This window comes from Macaca thibetana, chromosome 10, assembly GCF_024542745.1.
Source record: "Macaca thibetana thibetana isolate TM-01 chromosome 10, ASM2454274v1, whole genome shotgun sequence".
Taxonomy (NCBI): domain Eukaryota; kingdom Metazoa; phylum Chordata; class Mammalia; order Primates; family Cercopithecidae; genus Macaca; species Macaca thibetana.
In genome coordinates this window covers 62,117,035-62,139,493 of record NC_065587.1, presented here as the reverse complement: position 1 = coordinate 62,139,493, position 22,459 = coordinate 62,117,035, and the positions used below count along the sequence as shown (strand labels likewise).

Here is a 22,459-nt window from a genome sequence, read left to right as displayed (position 1 = left end):
TGCCCAAAACACCTTACCATGAATAAACAATTTCATGGCAGTCATGACTTAAATTTTTAATCTTTTTTAACTCTTCATTTATCAACCAAGACCATACATGGCTGGTTATGTTCCCAGCAAGCACCGGTCATCTTTGCTTTGTCCTCCTCTGCGAAAACATAAACTGTAGGGATTTTAATTGGATCAGAGGCTGGTTTGTTGTAACCTTAAGAGGCAGAGGATGTGAGAAAACAGCTTGTGCCTCATCCTTTCAACCGTGAGAAGCAGCTTCAGAGTTTATTCTGGCGCTCTGCATCACTGCTGCTGGTGAGGGCTTGTCAGCGCTTCTGTGCCTCATCTGCCCCCTTGAGAGGCTGGAGCCCAGCCATCGGTTGGCTGCAGAATGGGTTCTGATCTGTGGAGAGCATATCTTGGGGGTGGGGAGCACACACTCACATGGTTTTGGAGGATTACTCTAAATGCAGTCGGAGGGAGCAGAAGGTGGAACCCAGCAGCTGCTGCCTTTTCAAAATAATGCTTTTTAAACACTTTTTCCTTTAAAGTAAATCATTAAACGTGTTTAGAGCTCCTTTCTTGTGAACCTTTTAGAGTGTTTCTATGGAAAAATAAAACCAAAAGTACATTTAAAGATATTAAAGTATTGCTAAAAAATCCATTTTTGTGGACTGCTTTAAGCCAGATTTACTCCACTGGCCCAAAGGAACAAGGAGGAATAAAAGGGAAACAAACAAACAAACCACAACAACAATCACATGGCGCCAAATGGATAAATACTCTGTTTTTGTGTGTCGCTTGCCATGTTCTCAATTTGAGTGGTTAGTGGAGTCCCTTCTAAAGTCTTTTTGGTAGATCACTGTTATTTACTGGGTTCCTCCTTTGTATGATAAGTGTGTTGGATGCTAATAAAAAATAATAACTCCAGTTTAAAGCAAAAACCCTCAAATTACCCCCACCCCCCACCCCCATGGTGTGTGTGGAGAGTGCATTTGGAGCAGTATGCTCAGGAAATACCACTGACTGGAGCCCTGAGAAGGTGTGTGTCATCTCTGGCTTGGGGGTGTGGGGAGTGGAGATGGGTAAGCTTTTGACAGACGTGGAGATTAGCACGCATTTCAGGTTTATTTTTGTAGCCTCTCCCTTTGCGATGGACATTGCCATTCCTCGTACTATGGATGGAAGCTGATGTGGTCTTGCTGGCTGCTCATGTAGTCACTACAAATTTATCAAGGTATCAGGTCCATGGCTTAATTAAAAAAAAACAAAAAACAAAAAACAAACAAACAAAAAAAACAATGACTACTGCTTCCCAGCTAAATGCCTTATTCTTTAATTAAAATAAAAAAAATCCAGTAACCTGAACCCAATTTATTCAAAGTCTGCTTTCTCTCCACCCCTTTGTGAGACAGAAAAATGAGGTCTCACTGTAATGTTAACTTAAGGTACCAATACATTGGGTTGAATGCTAATATTTAAGCAGGGAAAAATTTGTAAGTGGCAGAGTAGATCATTGTGCTGATGGGACGGCTCTTTTTGGTGTGGAATAATTTTAGGGAGTGGTCATTAGCACTGTTCTTTTCCAAATGACTATTTAGTTTTCTTCTGATTCTAGAAAACCAGGAGAACTTACAGAGTTGTCAAGTGAGTTTTGTGAAGAATTACTGTGGGAATTTGGAAAATAAGGAGATCGGTGTTTTAGATCAACAGGGATCAACTGAACTTGAGTAATCTGGGTCTGAGAATACTAAAGTGGAACAAACTGACTGAGACTCACCATGTTGTCCCAGAGGGTGTGTACAGTAGTCAAGGGTGCCTTGCGTTGCAGACCCAGTGCTAATGAGCAAGAATAGGGCTGGGAAGGGTTTGAGCCTCCTTAGGGGCTTTCTTCTAATTGGACTGGGAGGGAGTTGGTATTTGCTCCATTGCTTTCCTGCCAGCACTGTCTAAGAAGACTTACGTATTTTGAGCTGTTATTTTTCTAGGAGCTGTATTTGTCTTGATATTTCCAGAATTAAAATTACATTTAGAAGAATTTACTTCTTTTTCTCATTTGTCATCTGACTTCCTTGACGTGTATTGATAAACCACTTATTTTTTGGATCCAATTAAATATGCTCTGAAGATAAACACCTTAGGTTAAAAGTGCCAAAATGGCAATGTAGAAGAAGGATTTTTTAATGTAACTTGAAACAAACAAAACCTGGTACCAGATTAATGTAACTTTTGGTCTTGTTTTAGGTGAAATCTATGTCCCCGGAAGATTAGGGTGGTTGTAGCCTGCTTTGGACATTTCCCCTGTGGCATATTACTCCCCACTGGCATTTAATAAGGACTTAATAAATGTTGAATGAGTACATTTTCTCCTTCATATTAGTTTGATCTAGGATTGTCCAGTTTCATTCTAGGTAGCTTTGTGCCAGCTGCTTTTGAAGGAGAAAAAGACCATTTTGTCTGTTTTGAAATTCATCTGCATTAATTGAGCTATATCTAATTACTGTCCTAGTCTAGAACTTAAAGAAAAGAGAATTTTTTAAAAAGCTCACATTTATTGCATTAACAGTTATATTCTCTGAATCTATACTGGTTTATTTGTCTTAAGAAAGCTTTTTTGAAATGACTTTTAAAAAGCCATCTGCTTAATACATCTTATTTCTCTTTCTTTGTTGTTTTTTTCATAACTTTGTTCCTTGTGGACTCATCTCATTGGAGATTAATGAGATTAATGCTTAGTTTCTGTGCCAAGACTCTAAGTGGGATATGACCCCAAAACAAATATCCAGAGCCAAAAAATAGAAGTAAACACCACTCTTTTTTTCCAAGAGCCATTGTGTTATGGACCATTTTGTGCCCAGCTGGTCTTTTCTGCTTTACCTGTTATTACACTAACTTATTGCCCCAGTAGTGGACAGGTACAGAGGGAGTGCGTGGGTGGCCTTTCTACTCGACATGACAAAATAGGCTATCAAAAACTGTGTTTTAGTAATTCGCAGGGAGACAGGCTCTCTCTTTTCCTATTATACTTGGACAGAAGAGCCTTTTACCTTGTGAAATGAAATTGTAACTACAGTGGAAAAACCTATCACCCATGCCCAGAGTCTGCTTGTGAAGAAATGCTGGAGGGATGGCCAACCATGCTGAATTTTCTCATCAAGATTGAGAGTTTGTCTGTCTTTAGTTTTGATTCTCATTCCTCTTTCTGGTCTTCAAATGACCTCTGTCTTCTGGGTCATATTATATTACCCAGGAGTTGATGATGGCAATTACAGACTTATTACTGCCTTGCTAAAATGCTATTTTGTGAAAGTTGGGAATTTATATAAAATCAGTTAGTGGTAGGATTGATGAGATGTTTACCAGGCCTGGTAGGTAGCTGATTTCTTATTTGACTTCTCAACTGAGGCAGGAAAGTAGGCAAGTAGATATCCATTGAAACATGATAAGAAACAAGTTTTCCTGGAAAAGCCATTTATGCTTTTCTATAAAATCACCTTTGTCTAAAATGTTTCTTATTTTTTAAGTTTCTAGGTTTCATGTGACACATTTGTGAGCGTGGTATAAGAATAATCAAAGAAAAATGTGATATCTTGCCCACAAGACCTGAAAGGCTGATAAAGGACTTGATCAATCTGAATCTCTGTGGCATAGCTGAAATATAAAATTAGATCTTCCAACCCATTGTGACCCAAAAAGGGGGGACCATGCTGTTGTTAGCTTAAACTTTAGATTTTAGAGGCTTTTGGAAAAATGAAGGCAATAGTGAGGGCTTTGGGCATTCTGTGGGAAGACTTGACTAACAATCTGTATTATAGTGCTTTTACATTTCTTGAGTATTTTAACTTCCTTGGCCTTTGACATACCTGATCTCATTTATTCCTTATAGCTACTCAGTGGAAGAGGCTGGGCAGAGACTATTACCCCAATTTTACAGATGAGGAAATTAAGCTCTAAGGAAATAAAGGGGCTTGCACAAGATTACATGGCTGGTGATAATTTTGGGATCATTCAGATCATTAAAGATGTGAGGCAAAGATGAATATGACATGACCCTTGTCCTCAAGCCTGCTTTGACTCTTCATCTGTTCATCTTTTAGATATACTTCACTTATCTTTTTGAGGCTATTGCTTAATAATCATCACATACAAGTTAATAAGTATTTAATCATTCATGCTGTTATTCAAGAGATATAAAGATAACACTACTTATTGCATTATTGCATGCCTGATTTAGATCCTTGTTCTATAGACACTTATTTATTTGCTTTTTTTTTTTTTTTTTAAATAGAGACAGGGTCTCACTATGTTGCCCAGGCTGGTTTCAAACTCCTGGACTCAGGCAGTCCTCCCACCTTGGCCTCCCAAAGTGCTGGGATTGCAGGCATAAGCAACCGTGCCCAGCTCAGTTGTCCTGTAGACATCTGACTCCACAGTGAGGGGATGGATGGATGGATGGGTGGGTGGATGGATGGATGGATGGATGGATGGATGGATGGATGGATGGATTTAGGTGAATGTTGCCATATGTATTAAATAAGCTTTTGAATGGATTATGAACTTTTCAAGAGAATAAATATGGGAGTTTCTTGGAAGAGTGGGGAGGTGTTAACATTTTATTCTTTTCCCTGAGTCTTTTACTAATTTATGGTGGAATTAAATGATAGTTCTTTTCTCTGTGGTTACAGCAGGGTCAATAGCTAGAATTTACCTGAATGTAGCCATATTTAAACTGAGTGTATATCCCCTTGTGCATTAATATGAAATATAGTTGGCAATAGCGTTGTTATTGAAATCAGGTGGACCTAACATTTCTCCCTTACTATTGCAGTGACCTTTAGATAACTTTTTTTTTTTGAGACAGGGTCTCGCTCTGTCACCCAGGCTGGAGGGCAGTGGCACAGTCTCAGCTCATTGTAGCTTCCACCTCCTGGGTTCAAACAATTCTCCTTCCTCAGCCTCTTGAGTAGCTGGGATTACAGGCATGTGCCACCATACCTGGCTAATTTTTGTATTTTTAGTAGAGACAGGGTTTCACCATATTGGCCAGACTGGTCTTGAACTTCTGACCTCAAATGATCTGCCCACCTTGGCCTCCCAAAGTGCTGGAATTATAGGCATGAGCCACCACAGGCCAGAGAACTTAACAACTGCTAGCTTTACCTTTCTTATCTGTTAAATAGTGCTTGCACCGAACCTTATAATGCTGCTGAAAGAATTCCAGTAGCATAGCACCAGACATGATGCTGTGACTTTTAAAAATGGCGGCTATTATGATGATGACTATTTTAATTTTAGAGAGGGAGAACTACTAATTCTTACTAGTCAAGGGTAGCTCTAGGGTTTCTAGGGGTTAGTTTGGTAGCCTGGTTATTTTTGCTGTTTTTTATTATAATTGATTCAAATAATTTGTATGTTTCAGTTTACTCTATATCAGGCACATATGTTGACTCTGTCAACAGCTTTCTGATTATTTTTTAGATGAAGATGTTAAGCATGAAGGATTTTTGTCCAAAGACCTTTAAGCTCTTTGCTCATATTAAGTTTTGGGTAAATATCACCTTTAAGAGTGAAGGAGTAAGACACAGAAAGCTTAATTACATATTCATGATGGTCAGCTGGTCAGTTAGAGATGAGTAAAGCAAACCTTCAAGTAATTTTTCTTTCAGCAAAAGACTGCATATAATACCCAGAACATCAGTCATCAGCTAGCAGGTCCTGTCATTTTTGTTCATATGTTCTGCATCTTTTATTTTTTCTTTTTAGTAAAACTGCCCTGATTCTGACCTTTGTTGAATCTTCAGGATTCTTTTGTATGTGGTAGCTTTGGAATAGGCCTTTCTCCTTCAGGCCTGGCTCCCACAACTACCCACACATGCTTTCCACGTGGTGGCTCCTGTGTGCCACCCCCATCCCTCACGCTCACCGTGCTTTAATGCATCCTGCACACAGCTTTTAGCTTATTCTTTCAAAATATTATTTTCTTCAGCTAGTTACAATTTTCTCTCCCCTTTCCACTTCCCTCCCCTCTCCTCCAATCCTTTCTTCTTTTCAAATGCCTTTGTACATTCCAGTCTCTCTGCTTTTATTCCCGTGGTTTTACCTTCTAGTCTGCCTGTCCTCATATTTTTAGTTGCCTGTTTTCTGAGCAGTCTTCTTCTAGCAAGTCATTACTAATTCCCCAGCTGCATCTGATTGCTCCTTTTCAGGACACATGTGGTTCATATTGTCCGTGTGTATTCTTCATTTGTTACATGTTGGTTATTGCCTGTGGTGTATGGTTTTTAAAATTGTTTTAGATTATCTATCTTTCTCATTTTACAGATGAGGAAACTGAGGCCCAGAATGAAGAATGGATTGGCCTTTATCATGTTCAGTGCTTTAGTCATCATGGGCATTCAATAAATGCAGTTTGCTGGAGCAAGGTATCTGTTTCTCTCTCTCTCTCTCCCCCCCCCCCCCCCCGTTGTGTGTGTGTGCACCTGTGTGTGTGTGTGTGTGTGTGAGAGAGAGAGAGAGAGAGAAAGAGAGAGAGATAGAGAGTTTTCAGGTGAGGGAAAGGAAGCTTAGTTATAAGTTTAGTTCTGCCACCAGTTTCCAAATATAACTCTCTCCTTCATGTTTCCCTTTCTTTATACTTCCCTTTCTTTTCTTTTCTCTCTCTCTCTTTTTTTCTTTATTCCTTTGAGACAGGGTCTCACTCTGTTTCCCAGGCTGGAGTGCAGTGACGTGATCATAGCTCACTGCAGCCTTGATCTCCTGAACTCAAGCAAGCCTGCTGCCTTAGCCTCCCAACTAGCTGGGACGTTAGGCATGTGCCACCACTCCTGGCTCATTTTTTTTTTTTTTTCCTAAATGTTTAGTAGAGACAAGGTCTCACTGTGTTGCCCAGGCTGGTTTCAAACTCCTGAGCTCAAGCGGTCCTCTTGCCTTGGCCTCCCAAAATGCTGGGTGTTATTATAGGCATGAGCCACTGTGCCTGGCCCTGTACTTCCCTTTCCTTTTCCTATTTTTGCACAGTTTTAAATTCTCTATTCTTCCTTTTATATTCATAGCAGTGTGACATTTGAGGGGACAGAGGTTGATGGGGACTAGCCCAATTCCATATAAATTTTTCCCTTTGTTTTCAACCAATTATGTCATGTCCTGATCTCTGAAGACTCCTTGGTGAACATCAGCCACCTCTTAGAAATGATTACTGCCTTCGAAGGTGAACTGTACAAGGTAGTTAAGATTATACTGAGTTTCAAGAATTTAAATTACGAGATGAGGTTGAGGGTGTTGGCCTATTTCTCACTGGAAAAGTGACTTCCCAGGTGATCTATTTAAAATTTTGAAATCTGTGAAAATTCAGTGAACCTATGGACTAAGCAGCGAGGAAGGCAGCATAAGGAAAGAGACCGAGTGAGTCAGTTAACATTTAATGAATACCCACTGTGGGTAGAACCCTGTTGAAGAGATGTTAATAAAACCGGAGTCTGTTAAAGGTAAATGGTGATAAAGCAATTGAGAAGGAAACAGAAGGGAAGAAAAATATCGGTAGCGTTTCAGTGTGTGTGTTATACCCTTAACATTTTTCACATGTGTCCATAGCCGTGGTCGATTTGCTTCAGGAATTAACAGATATAGACACCCTCCATGAGAGTGAAGAGGGAGCAGAAGTGCTTATCGATGCTCTGGTAAGTTACACATCCTCTGGGGTTTTGCAGGTTTGTATAAGTTGTTGGCATTACCACCACCATCGTCTCTGAGAGTGGGTACCAGGTGGAACTCCACAGTGACGCTGGTCTGTGGCGAGACCGGAGTGAATAAGGAGAGTGAAAAAGTAGAGATATGACTGGGGCAGTGCTTTATGCTTTGAAACTGTGTCAGGCAGAGGCCTCGCCCTCATTAAGTCTCTGCAGTGGGCAGGGCCATTTCTCATTCTTCTCACCACATCCTTTCACATTGGCATTATTGCTGCTATTCCCATATACAGCCATGAAGCTGTGGCTTAGAGAGGCCAAACAAATGGCCCGTGGTCACACAGCCAGGATTTGAACCCGTGGTCTCCTAGACTCTATATTTTCTGCCCCTTTCTTTCCTCCTGTCTTTTGTTGCTACTGACCTTTTTACAAAGAGTTTCACAAATGTTTTTCTCATCTGGACTTTCTAATCCCAAGTGCCAGTGAGAACAGGTATTATTACTTATTTTACAAATAGGTCATCAGAGAGGAATTGGAGAATGTTAAAAATGAGAATAAACCTTATGGCTCATTGAGGCCAGAATGTCTTTCCCTGCCTGTAGAAGACAGGGCAGTCGATGTCTGCAGTCTTTTGAGGAGCCTTAGGCCAGGCCTCAGAATATTCCTCAGCTAGTGATCCACGCAGCAGCCAACCCAGAGGAGCTGGTCTGTGAGGTGCAGCTGTGGCCAGGTGCCAGAAAGTCGAACTGCCTTACATGCGAGGAAACCCAGCTGCAGAAGTGAAGACTCCCACTGGGTTGCTCAGCCAGTCCTGTGACAGCTGAAAAAAGAGCCTGCATGTTCTGATCCCCACCACAATTCTGTTTCCACCGCCCTAGATTTCCTAGTTCACTGGTGATCAGAGAGGGCCACAAAGCTGAAAAGGCACCCCAGCTGGCCAGTGGCAGAAGTGCATCTAGTCCAGCCCCTACCCTGATACCACCTGTGGAGCTCTGTCCACCTGCAGAGCTGTATCCTTCCTCAAGGCTCTGTGGGTTGTTCTTCCTTCTGTTGTCTTCTCTTGTCTTTTCTCTCTGGTAAGGATGTTGGTATTGGTTTTGATTCAGTTAGCAGTTTATCAAAGATCACTACAGCCACTTGTATTAGAAGCACCTGGGGTGCTTGTTTGGCTACTTTCTAGTCCTACCCAAGACCCACTGAATCAGAATGGCTGGGCCCGGGGTCCCAGATGATCTCAAAACCCACTGCTACACTGCCCACCCCCTCCTCACCCTTTCTCATAATGGTCTCGACACTAGAAATTTCCCATGTGCCGTGCTCGCTGCTGGCATTTGGTGTGAATGAAGGGGTTGTGAACCCACTGGTTATGAAGAACTGGCTCTTACAGGGAGTGAGGCTGGAGTCCAGCAGGGCCATTTATGACTGAGTATAATGAAAATTTCTATGGCCATTTTTCTTTCAGGCTCCTTTAGAGAGCAAACTGCTACTTTTATAGAATTCAGGGCCTTTATTTTTCCTTTGAACCACTGTGCAGAAAGAAAAGGATGATGTTGGGAAGTCCTTTTGTTTTGAGGGGCATCTGAGGAAAGACTGTGGCACTTGCTCCTACTCTGTGTCCCCGCAGTGTCGTTGTGCAGTCTTACCTTCCAGAGGTTAATTACATGGCTCTGAATGAGCCTTCCTGCCAGGTCCCTGGGCTGATTTTAATTACCATCCTTTGCCTGTCTGAATAGGGAAGACGAGAGAGGAACAGCTAGTCTGGCTGTTGCATGTAAAACGTACCCAGAAACAGCAATTCACACAAAAGTCCCCTTTGTTTTTTCCATGTTGCCAAGCCCACCGACAAAAACTGCATCTTGGCAGATTTTATTGTTTGTTTGGAAAGAAACAGTTCACCCTCAGTCTGGGGAGCCATTAGGTAACTGCTATGCAGGATGTTCTGTTTGTTTAGTTTAGTCTTTATTATTATCATATTAGTTTAAGATTTTGACTCTTACAGGTTTATCCTGGTGGGGCTGGTAGGAATCACAAGCATTGAACATTCCTGGACTCCAGTAGATTATTTGCTTGTCTGCAACCAGTCAGAAGTCATCAGTAAATATCAGAGAACAGAACTGGCGGTGTTCTTCCATTTACTTTTTTTACTCTTGTGCTGCATTCGGGAAGAAATTTGATAAGTACTCTCATATTACAAGGGTTGAGTTGTCTTTGTAGTTTTAATTTGGGGCCAATATCTGAGGCCTGGAATTGCATGAGCAGAGGCTAGAGGGCATGTGGCAGAATTTATTGTGGTGTGCAGTTTGCAGTTATTGCTTTGGTCTTTTTCCCAGTTGGAAGTCCTAAGCAATAGGATAGCACATTTGTGGGGAAAGAACGCTGTCCTGGCATTCTCAGGGATCTTCAGGGTTTTAAAATTTGGTTCATATCTACTGTTGTTACTTACACAAAAGGCAAATATTTGTGCTTTGTAACAAGTTGATCTGGTAGCTTGGAAAATGGACTCTTTTCTGAAGAGTGGTAAACAAGAGGGTATATTGCTTTGATGGCAATTCTCTGGCTTACCTCTCCACAGATGACTCTGGACTTCTTGAGAGTGATGATTAAATTACAGTCATTTTTCTACTTGCCAGTCCCAAAACTTGCCATGTGCTAGGTAGTCCCATGCCTTTGCTCATGCTTTGCCTTCCGCTTGCCTAGCCTTGCTTCTCTGGGGCTACCTGGGATACTACCTCTCATCCTGTGAGGCCTGACTTAAACTTTATCTCTTCCCTTTTGAGTTTTTTCCAGCCTCATCACCTCAGCAGGATGTGTTGTTCTAGCACTTTGTACATCCTGGCACTTGTCACATTGGATTATAGACGTCTCTTTATAAGTTTGTCCTTCCTGAGGGGTGATCCCCATCAGGGCAGTGGTCAGAGCAGTGGCTTTGTCACTTACCAATTCTGTGTCCTTGGGAAAGTTACTAACCTCTCCACACTGTTTCTTTTTCTGTAAAATGGAGATAACAGTAGTGCCTATCATACAGTACCAAAGCGAGGAACAAGTGAGATATTTAATAAGTCTTTAGAACAGTCTGGCACAGGGTAAACACCTGATAAATGTTGACCATTATCATTATAAAGGTACTATGCCTGGCAGATATTAAGCACTTAGCAAATGTCAGGTTAAAATTGTATGTGTCATCTGCCACACAGTAAGATGTCTGTGAATATTGAGTTCAACAAACATTTTTTTCAGTTTAAAAAACATTTCAAAAACATTTTGAACAAACACTCAATAAAACCACATTTAGGTGGGGTGGGCCTAAATAAGACATGAGAGGATAGAGCTTTAGTTTTTGTTTATTTTTTTTTTTTTAAAAAGGAAGAAATAAGTAATGATAATACAAGGCAGAACATTGAAAACAGCTATGAGAGGCATGCTTCTGTGGACACCAAGAGGAGGGAACGCTCACTTCTGATGGAATAATCAGGAAGGGCTGCAGAGCTGCAGGTATCAGCAATGGCCTCTGAAGGGGGCCTTTGATATGAGAGCATATGGAGGTGTCCCAGCCTATGGAGATGAAGTGTGGCTGGGTGGTGTAGCTGGCCAGTGTCTAGGAGCCAGCATTTGCTTTACAGAAACTCTTTATAGAGTTCCACAAAAGTCGCTTTGATGTGGACTTCCAGGGAAGTCCCTCCATACCCATTCCTGCACTCAGTTAACCCTACTGAGATGTTAAACTTTGAAGCCCCATCTCGGTTTGCCTTGGACTTGGTTGGCGATGGATTTGTGCTGCCCAGGTGAGACTGAGGTTGGCCAGGTTTATGTTGCTGTAAGGGTACTTACTATGAAAATTCCTGGATCTTATTCCTTCCCATTTCCATTCATGTTCTCACCTTCATCTGTATTTGTTCCAAAGCAAAATTCATTTGTTCATTTGTTCACTAAATGTTTATCGAGCACTTGATGTGTTCCTGATTCTGGGAACCAGGTGTATAGCTGTGAGCAAGCCTGACAAAGCCTCTGTTTTTGTGGAGCTTACATGGTATGAGCGTAGGGAGAAACAGTAGATACATAGACAAGAAAACTATCAGAGAGTGGTTCCCTGTTTAAGAGAATTAAAATAGAGTGATGTGAGATAGAGTGGCTGGGAAGTCAGGTTGGATTAAATAGTCAGGCAAGGCCTGAGTTCTGGAAGAAACCAGCCATTCAGAATGTTCAAGAGCAGGATGGGAAAAGGGCAAAAGACATAAGGCAAGACTGAGTTTGACATATTCAAGGAACAGAGAAGGGGCCAGTCTTGTGAATGTACAGCTGGGGTGAAGGGAGAACACAGAGTCAGGGCCAGACCACACTGGGCTCTGTGGGCCTTGGTGAAGAGGTTGGGTGGCATTGCCAGGGTGAAGGGAAGTAATTGGAGGATGTAAGCAGGGGAGTGGTATCATAGCCTGACCAGCGTTTTAAACAGGGCTTCTAGCCGCTGTGTGGATAATGGACTGGAGGGGCAAGAATGGAAGCTGAAAAGTTACAGCTCGGATACAAAAGGCCTGAGTTTTGCGTTATGACCATGTTACTGTATTATTCTCAAAACTTGTTTGATCAAGATTCAGTGGGTATGGGTTTTATTGTTATTACTGTTTTTTAAATATGAAATTTCTGAAACTCTTAGTAGGCAGAAGAACCCCAGTCTAACTCTTGAGAAAGCTTATTGGCAGATTGTACCAGATAGAAAAAGAATCCTCCTTCAAACCCTCTCATCTGTCTCTTTTATTTCTTCCTTTTCTCTTATATCCACCCTCTTTGGTCAAGTGGAAGATAATGTCTGATCGTGCCCTTGAACTTTATCTCAGTAGGACCTCCCGGAATATTGTTTGGGAGGCCTGCTAACAATCAGAAATAACAAATGACTTATCAGAAAACATCACACCCAAGACAGTCCTGATTTCCAAGGCAAGGGTTCTCCAGCTGATGCTTTAATCCCTAAGCAGGATTTGTTTTTAGTTTCAGACTTTGTCACAGGTCCAGAAAATTGAACGTAGGCCCAAGGGGCTAGAGGGAATAGATCCGAATGCTAATTTGTACTTTTACTCAGTGATATCCAGAGCCATGCATAATATAAATATTTTTTGAAGGTTTTTCTGAGCTAAATGTATTTTGACTGCTTTTGGCCTTCCTGCAATCAGATAAAATTGCACTTAACCCAACTAAACATAAAGTTTCACAGTTTGCAAGCTTAAAAAGGGGTTGGATTTCCATAGCAAGAAAAAAGATTTTCCTCTAGCCGGAGGCCTGTTATCCATAACCATTCAGCTCTAGGACTTAAACGCATTGCTCACTGACAGTGTCCCCACCACCTTCTAAACAGCAGAGATGGGAAACATAACTAAGAATCAAAGAAAGGGGGAAAAATAATGCAGATAAAGCGGCAATAAGCAATTGAAATTGGTGAAGCAGTTTGCAGAACTGGCAAGCAGGGTGGTACCCAGTGGAGTAGTGGTGTCTGCTGCTTTAGGATTCAGGGAGATTATAAGTCAATCAGGGTGATTTAGGGAAAAACATACTGTGACATGGTTCATATTTTTCCCCCAGATGTTTTTCTGTTTTCTCTTACATACTCAAATTGTCCAGTTAATTAAGGAAAACATTGTAGTGGATTTCTTTAGTGAAGCTTTTGCTGGCTATGAGATTTGAGAGCAAGATTGTATAGCTCTTGGCACAAGATGGGAAAACAGCACTTTCCTGTATTTACAGGCTCTCAAATCTGGCATCAGTGTTTCTTCAAATAGTATCCCCTCCTTGTTCCTCACACCACGGCGTAAAGGAGAGCCTAGAAAAATCTAATTCATTTGTGATTCAGGTATCACAAATTAGTCAATAATTTCACGTTTCCCTTGTCCACATATTTCCCTTACATCTCACCCAGACAGAGTAAAGAGTCCATGTTTCAAGATCTATGCCGCCTGCCATTGCTTGCCTCCTCAAGCTCGGTTTGAATTGTGTCTATAGAATACTTTACATGCAAGGGCTCCGGAAGTATTTGGTTGGATGAGATCATTTCCTTCTTTTTTCTCCCTCATTCTCTCCCCTCATTGAAATAATGGGGGATTATGGGAAAAAGTAGAGTTGGAGTTGGGCACTTCTGCCACCAGCTTTGTGACTTCAGTCAGACTAATTAACCTCTCAGAGCCTTTACTTTCTCGCCTGTGAAAGATGTGAGAATTACATGAGGATAAATGGAGCAATTACAGCGCACAAACTATGTGTTCCATCAGTTTATTTAAATTTAGCAAGATTTACTGAGTATCTGCTGTATATAGCATTGTAGTAGACTTAGGATATAGAAAGATGAATGAAGCAAGGTGCCTGCCTTTCAGGAACTTGGCTTTTTCTTAGCCAGTGGAAGAGAGGAACAGTGAATAATCAGGTATCAACAGGGTAAAGGGCTAGATTCAAACCTTCTACTTGATTCTTTGAGCAGCTGCCATGAACTAGACCTAGGGTAAGGCCTGTCACATATTTTCATTTACTCTTTAGAACTTATCCCCATTTCATAAGTGAGGAAACTGAAACACTGAGAGGGAGGATGACACAGATATGCAGCAGACCGTGTCTTCAGGTGGCTTTACTTATTGGCTGTGCTTAAGAATCCGTTACCAGATGGATCATCCCTTCTTGATGACAGAAAACTAGGTGTTTCCTTAGTTATCTTCCTTGGTGTGCCTCAGGGCTACCTAAGGGCAGTCTCCCTAGGACACAGATTGTGCACAGGAGGTAGCATGAAGTAGTAAAAGCATCATTTCACCTAAGGAGAAGGAAGCCAGGTTTTTGCCTTTGCCTCCACTGCTCCATAGCTGTGTGGTCTTGGCTGAGTCACTAACGTCTTGAACATCAGCTATATGGTGTGGCTACTGAAAGTTTCCTATCTGTCTCAACATGTCTGACTCCATTAAGGGAAATGCAGTAGCTTTCTGTGCACCCCATGTCATACAAATAGAAGATATTTTATTGTGTTGATTATTCCTTTTAAGAGGGAACTATAAATTCTTTATAAGTAGTAGTTTCATAAAAGCTTAGCAAGGAAACAGGAATGTTTTGAGGTCAACATAAAATGTGACTGGTGAACATTCCAGCGAAACATCTTTTGGTGCATTGGCCTAGAAATGTGTTTTGCTTAAGATGGCATTCTCGTGAGTTGTCTAAGTACCGCAGAGAAGGAGAAAGAGCACAGGGCTTGGTTTCAGATGGTCTGTGTTCAAGTGCTAACACTGTCACTCACCAACCTTTTAACCTTGGATTTTACTTTGTCTCCTTGAGCTCCAGTTGACTCATCTGAAGTTAGAGATAATGATGCCTGCCTTCTACTTACCTCAGGGTCACTTTAAGACTTAAAAGAGATAATGGGATGGGAGAGCACCTTGTAAACCATACATTGCTGCTTTTTTACTCACTTTGTTCATTCAAATAGTGGAGAAGTAAGTATGGGAACGGGAACATTTTGGGGACCATTTTGTAACATCCCTCTCTCCTTTTGCTTCGCTGTTCTTGCAGGTGGATGGGCAGGTGGTAGCACTGCTGGTACAGAATCTGGAGCGCCTGGATGAGTCTGTGAAAGAGGAGGCAGATGGCGTCCACAACACTCTGGGTGAGAGGAAGGGTGCTTGCCATTGCCCGAGTTGCTTTGTGTTTGTTTTGGGGCTTTGTGCTCATTTCCCTTCCTTCTTCATAATATAGTCAATAGCAGGAGTGTTTTCCTTCCTTCTGCTCCCAAACTGCCTTCTCAGAAATGAAGACCTTTGTGTAAATTTCATATAACTGCAGCTTTGGTTTGGCTTGTAGGTAATAAAAGCAGAAATCCACTAAGTAGGTAACCTTCCTAGTCAGAAACCGCTGGCTCTGGTTAGCAGGCCTTTGCCTCCAAAAGTTAGGATGAAGTCTATGCTGGTTAATTTTGTTTCCTTTGGAATGTGTATATTTAAACATTTTAAATCATTTTAAGTTGGTTTTTCTTATCACTTTCCTTCAATGGAACTGCAAACTTTTGGACCGCTCTGTACCTTTGTAGGACATTTTATTTGAAAAAGAGTTAGTGTTTCTTTCTCTTCTTAGGTATAGACTACCATGTAAACTGTGAGTTGAAATATTGCTACTACTTGACTGTCCCTACATCAGATTTTCATTTAAAATGATTCCTCCGTAGTATTTCTCCTCTTCCTTCTCCTCCTTGAATCTCCCCAGTCTTTCCTTTTGTAAAGTTGTTGAACCAATATCCTATTTAAAATTGTGTTTTGGGGGTAGCCCTCTTTATTACTGGTCAGTCTTATAAAACCAGAGATGACATATCTGTAAGCAGAGCTTGAGAAATGAACGAGGCCCAGTGGAAGCAGAAAATTTGATGAGATGAGATTTTTATTTTTAGCTCCTTTGTGTACCACGTATTTCTATTGTAGTTCTGGACTCTTTTCCTTGAGGATTATCATAAAGAAGGGGAAAGATGGGCACCTGGGGGGAAGAGGAGGAACACAACACTCTGTAATTTGGGTTGGCTGTAGTCTAGAGCCAGAATTTGGCATTGCCATTTGTTAGCAGAATGCTGGATTTTGCTGTATCAAAAGTCTGTTAACTGACTACTGACTGTCTGTTAATAAAAAGTACCAGCCTGCCAGTCTACAGAGATCTTTTTGCAGCTTGGCCAGCTACTAACAGCTCAGGAGATTCTTCCCTCTCTCTCGCTTATTGAGTGCCTGGTGTTTGCCAGGCACTGTGCTAGGTGCTAGGGTAGATGATGGTGAAGTAGGCATGGTCCTGCTCCTGACAGGACAGACAGACAGGTGAGCCTTGAAAAGAAAGGAAAGACAATGCTGGGTGACATATGGTATCATAGGAGTCAGTGAAAAGCACTGTGGGAATGAAGAAGAGCCTCCAAACTGCTGTACAGGAGCAGCTAGCTCCTGTGCGTGACTGTGGCTGAATATGAAGACAGGTGCATTTTGACAGGTGGAGGAGTGGGACAAGGGCCTTCAGGCAGGGGAGGATCATTTGCAAAGTCATGAATGGGGCTGGGATTTGAGGAAAGACTGGAAATGGCCTGTGACAGTCAGAGGTGGGAGATGGACCTGGAGGAGTAAGTTTGTCCAGATAATGGAAGACCTTGTAAACCATGGCAGGAAGCTTGGATTTTGTTCAAGTGAACAATAGGAAACCATCTAAAATATAAGCAGAAGAATAGGATAAAGGCATGGAAGATTAAAACGAATGAGTTGATTTTTGTAGGAAATGGCAGAAAGTAATTCAGGGTGTCGTAGTGCTCTTCATCTCTCAGGGTTTCATTACTCCTCTGCTCCCACAGCTTCGTGCTTCCCCTGCCTGGTCATCCTTTAACTTGCCACTGTGGAGGCTGATGTGGGCAAAGGAGTGAGAAAGAAGATAGGAGGTGTGGTGATTTCTTCAGCCCTTTCTTCTTCAAAATTCACACCCAGTGTGTTCTGGGTATTGTGCTTAGGGGACACAAAAGTGTAGCTGTTTCATGATAGTAACATATTCCAGGATATGGAGTGGAAGGGGGGCTGAAAGAAATGAAACCGTTTGATATTAACGACTCCAGGTGATTTAAAAAAAAAGTTCTCCTTTTCAGTATCATAGTCATGCAATAACTTTTTTTTCCTCCTAATTTTTAATTTTTCTATTAAGCAACACTTTGGCTGTTGTAGTAGATAGCTGGACCATATATATTTGCTTCCTAGTACCTGGGAGTTACCTCTGCCAGCATGACCTTTCCCCTTGTGCATGTTATTTTGTTCAATTGAAAAGACCATGCTTGCCTGCTTTGCAATATTCTTGCTTCCACCTGATGCAGGGAAGTAGAACTGCAAATGGATGAATCAGGAAAGGGAGAGACTCTGAGTTCACCAGCCCCTGATTTTAAGGCTTTTGCCTAGCTCCCTGTCTCTTTGGTTATGGGTTTCTGGCACTCATTTGGGACTGGGTGAAACTTCTTAGGCAGATATCCACCCTTTTGTGTGTTCTGCTCTAGTGTTCCCTATTAGCATAGAAAATCTATCACTTAGCCCTTTTGTGAGTTCCACCATTTTCAGTTATGAGTTTTACTTATAGCATAACTGGAAGAAGAAAACCACAGCAACTCCCTGGTTAATCTGAAAATGACAACCCAGCATCTGGCTGGGAGGAATGCAGGGAAGTGGGGAGAGGAATAACATGCCTGTCATGGGAAGCAAGCTTGTTGCAGACAGAAACAAAGTTGTCCTCCCAAATGACTGGTGTCTGTCTCCCTTCAGCTATTGTGGAAAACATGGCTGAGTTCCGGCCTGAGATGTGTACAGACGGTGCCCAGCAGGGTCTTCTACAGTGGCTGTTGAAGAGGCTGAAGGTGAGTTTGGCTGTGGGGAACTGCAGCTCACACCTATCTTTGCTCTGGGCGTGATTGATGCTGGGTTATTGGCATAGACTGTTATGCTGGGCCATATGATCTAGTTTGGGAAGCTTCTGGTACCTCTTGCTTCTTTCTTCTCCATTTTTGTTTGTTTTAAAACAAGAGGCTTTGAAAATAGTCTTAGTACCTCTGAAAATACAAACATGTTATAAATACAAATTCATGTGATATAGAAGGTATAAAACTGAAAAGATCCCCTCTGCTGATCCCTTGTAGTTCCACTTCCCAGAGGCAGTCACTGTTAACAATATCATATCCATTTTCCCAGAAATTTTCTGTGTACGTAAGAGAGTGTGTGTTTCACAAACAGAATTATATAATATTTTCTTATGCAAGTTGATTTTCTCACTGAACTAATTGTTGCCTAGTTAATATTCCACCACACAGATGTACCAACATTAATCTCATCATTCCCACTGGTAAGTTTGTACTGTTATCAACAGTGCAGCTGTGAATACAGTAGTCCCCTCTTATCTGTGGTTTTGCGTTCCGCGTTTTAGTTACTCACAGTTAACCATGGTCTGAAAACAGGTAAGTATAGTATATACTAAAAGGTATTTTGAGAGAGAGACCACATTCACAAAACTTTTATTACAGTATGTTGTTATAATAGTTCTATTTTATTATTGTTGTTAATCTCTTACTGTGCCTAATTTATAAATTAAACTTTTTTTTTTTTTTTTGAAACTAAGTCTCACTCACTCTGTTGCCCAGGGTGGAGTGCAGTGGCGTGATCTCAGCTCACTGCAACCTCTGCCTCCTGGGTTAAGGTGATTCTCCTGCCTCAGCCTCCCAAGTAGCTGGGATTACAGGTGTGCGCCACCACGCCTGGCTAATTTTTGTATTTTTAGTAGAGATGGAGTTTCACCATGTTGGCCAGGCTGCTCTCAAACTCCTGATCTCAAGTGATCCACCCGCCTCGGTCTCCCAGAGTGCTGGGATTACAGGTGTGAAACACTGTGCCTGGCCTATAAGTTAAACTTTATTATAGGTACATATATAGGAAAAAACATAGTAAATATAGAATTTATCTGTAGTTTCAGGTATCCACTGGGGGCCTTGGATCCTATCCCCCACAGATAAGGGGGGGACTACTATATACAAACTTTTAAAAATACACATTTGTCTCAGTTTATCTGTATAATAAATTCATAGAAGTAGAATTGATAGGCCAAAGGCTATGCACATTAACATTTTTTGTAGTATTGCAAAATTATTCCCACTGATTTATCACATCCCACTGATAGATCAGCTGCCCCATTGATTTAGAGTTATCTGTTTCCCTCTGCTTCTAGCTAATCTGATGGTGAAAACTGGTATTATTTTAATTTGTAATTTTAAAATCAAGTGAAGTGTGTTGGCTTCTTGTTGATTAGCCATTTGTATTCATGTCTTTTAGCTTCATGTTTATATTCTTTGTCCATATTTCTCTTGGATTGTTCATTATCTTTCCTTCTTAGCATAGTCCTTGTGATTGTCTTTTTAACAGTTAGTACTGTCTAATAGAGTCAGTGGGGGAAAGAAGAGGCAAGAGCTCCTCTCAGAACAGTTTTAACCAAAGGTGTGATGGGAGGCAGTTTGGAACTGCTTATATGCTACTGAAATGGTCCTCAGGCAGGCAAGGATCCCAACATTTTGGTGAGAAGGAGGCACTTGTTTGTAGCTAAAGTCATGCTCTAATTAATGGCTTTGCTCTGCTTCAGAGTGTCATAAACATCCAGAAAGTCTGGGCTGTATCAGGTCAGATTTGTCCTGCACGGTCTTGGCAGGGCTAAAGGAGAAGGTTCTGCCTAAGATATCATATGCTCCTTGGTTTTCTCCATTTCTGACACTCTAGTCTTTTCCAATCGTGTTTATTCAACCATTTGTTCCCATTAAATCTTTAGCCTTGATTTACATAATATATTGGCCCAAGGATGCTCAGCTAGCCCAGCTGCTACCATTAGTGGGTATGGGCACATTTGCCTAGCAGAGGTCAGTAAACTGTAACTCCCTCCAACCCCCATCCCTCTTGCCTTTCAGTCTTGCATCCAGCAAGTAGTTAATTTGTGCATTGTCATTTGCAACTTCCTTTTGACCTCCTCTCTTGAGTCTAAATATCCTTTGGTTTTAGAACTAGACTTGTTTCTCATTTTATTTCCTTTACATCTCTCTAAACTCAGTTTCTTCTTTCCTCAGTATTCAACACGTTTTTATCCTCCCAAAACCTTGAGATGTTTTGGGAGCAACAAGTGGAGGAGAGGAAAGTAGAGCACTGAGTTTTAAGGGGGTGGCGTAGATGTCAGGGAGCTGAGTTGTTGGGGGAGTAACCACAGGTTAGGGACGCAACCTTAAAATATACAAAATAATTCAATCTTTTTTTTTTTTTGGTCTCTGTTATGTCAGGACAGATTTTTCCAAGTTACTTGAGACTTAATACTCGTTCAGGGATCTTCATTAAACTAGAATGTCAGACCTTCTGCCTTTTGAAAGTTGGTGAAACTTCCCAGAGTCTTTTTTTTTTTTAATTGGTAACATTGGAAGGGAAATTGACTTTTGAGTGTTTGACTTGGATGCCATTACCCTTATGATCATAATGAAGGGGCCCATTTGCTAGTTTAGCAAACTATTGACTCTTGCCACGTAGGCACTGCATTGGTGTGATCCTCAGGGCGTAAATAGCCATGTTGCTGTCTCTGAAACAGTTTTCAAGCTTTTAGGGATATTTAAACATCAAAATGCTATTTGGGTTTTTTACTGGTAAGCAAGTGCTTTTAGAAGAAAACTGTGCTGCCCAGGCTTAATTAATTCTTTCATTAATTAGTTAATGAAATAAAGTCCTGCTAAAGAGTGAGGCCAGCAAGAGGGCATGTCCTTCACAACAATGCCTTGCTCTTATTTCTCATAATCTAGGGAAGTACTTGTTATAATCTTCACTCTCTTCAACATCATGGTGACTCTTAGTGAGTCCTGGACCCAGATCCTGACTTTCACTTACTAGCTGTGTAGCTGTGGGTAATGGCCTCTTAACTTTTCTGGCCTGTTTTCTCCTTTGAAAAATGGGGATCATACTCCCTGCCCTTCCAATCTCACAAGGTTCTTGTGAAATCAAATATGAGAATGCTTTTAAATTGTAAAGATGTTATAGCAGTGGGTTTCAGCTGGGGGTTTGTATTAAGATCACCAGTGGAACTGAAAAAATAGATTCCCACGCTGTACCCTAGACCTACTGTCTCAGTCGCTGTCTTTGGTATATTTTAGAAATGTTTCAAACACATATGATTCTAATGTACAACTCTCACTAAGATCCACTTGTCTCTGGAAATGTGGACCTTCTTGTTAACCATTTTACTCTGGAGACTAATTTAAAACTCCATTTTCACTATGCCATTCCCCATTCAGAAACTTACCTGGAGTGATGCTGTGCCTTCTACATCAGATCCCACCTTCTCTGCCTCTTACCCTGGCCCAGTTTGACCTGTTCATTTTTCAGTTTTGAAACATTGGCCTTTGTTACCTTTTAGATTCCTTTTTTTTTTATTTTTAAACCTATCCCCTGCTCTGCAAAGGTCAAAATTATCTTGACCTCTGTGTCTGGCTTTGTTCCTGCTCCTGATTCTATCAGGAATGACTGGCTCCTCTCTTCCATTCGTATTTCTAAATTTTACACACCCTTCATGAAACAGCTTAAATCCCTAATCTTCACTTTTAGAACTAAAAGGAAATCTGTAAGTTCTGTTGTAGATAAAAAATTTAAAATTGAGACCTGTCGATATTAAGTGCCTTGCCCAAACCCCTGTAGCTAGTTAGAGATAGAACTAGGATTAAGACCCAAGCCTCCAGAATTTTCTTTATGCCCCCTTTCCATAGTACTTTGCCCCCAGCCTATACTGCCCACTTTCTTTTATAAAAAAATCAACCCCTTCATCTTTTTCCAGTGGGTTCTCTTGCGAGAGTTAGCCTGTCTGGGTTCTAGCATCTACCCGCAACTGTGTGACGCTCTTGGAGAATCTTCTCTCCATCTGTAAAGTGGAGATGACTCCATCACCTGGCCAACTTGAATATTCTTATGTGTGCTGATTTTCTTTCTCCAAATATCTCTAAATTTTATAATTACAAGGACTGTGTCTATGTCATATCTGTATCTCCTCCCAGCTGTTCTCAAACTGTGTTTCCCAACCAGGAGCATCAGCATCACCTAGCACCTTGTTAGAAGTGCACATTCTTGGGTCCACCCAGACCCACTGAATCTGCAAAGTTGGAGTGGAGCCTGGTAGTCTGTGTTTTTGTTTTTGTTGTTGTTGTTGTTTTTTGAGACGGAGTCTTGCTCTGTCACCCAGGCTGGAGTGCAGCGGTGCAATCTTGGGTCACTGCAAGC

General features: G+C 41.4%; 2 protein-coding genes across 2 annotated transcripts in view; both read left to right on the top strand.

The window, feature by feature from the left end:
• VSTM2L (V-set and transmembrane domain containing 2 like) overlaps positions 1-22,459 on the top strand; it is a 381,776-nt gene that overhangs the window by 187,151 nt on the left and 172,166 nt on the right. The window lies entirely within an intron of this gene.
• The window catches only part of CTNNBL1 (catenin beta like 1), a 225,823-nt gene that overhangs the window by 104,524 nt on the left and 98,840 nt on the right, over positions 1-22,459 (top strand). The window contains exons 6-8 of the mRNA XM_050807117.1: positions 7,572-7,667; positions 15,204-15,297; positions 17,948-18,039. Of these exons, the coding sequence (XP_050663074.1) occupies positions 7,572-7,667; positions 15,204-15,297; positions 17,948-18,039 (282 nt within the window). The remainder of the gene's footprint in view (positions 1-7,571; positions 7,668-15,203; positions 15,298-17,947; positions 18,040-22,459) is intronic.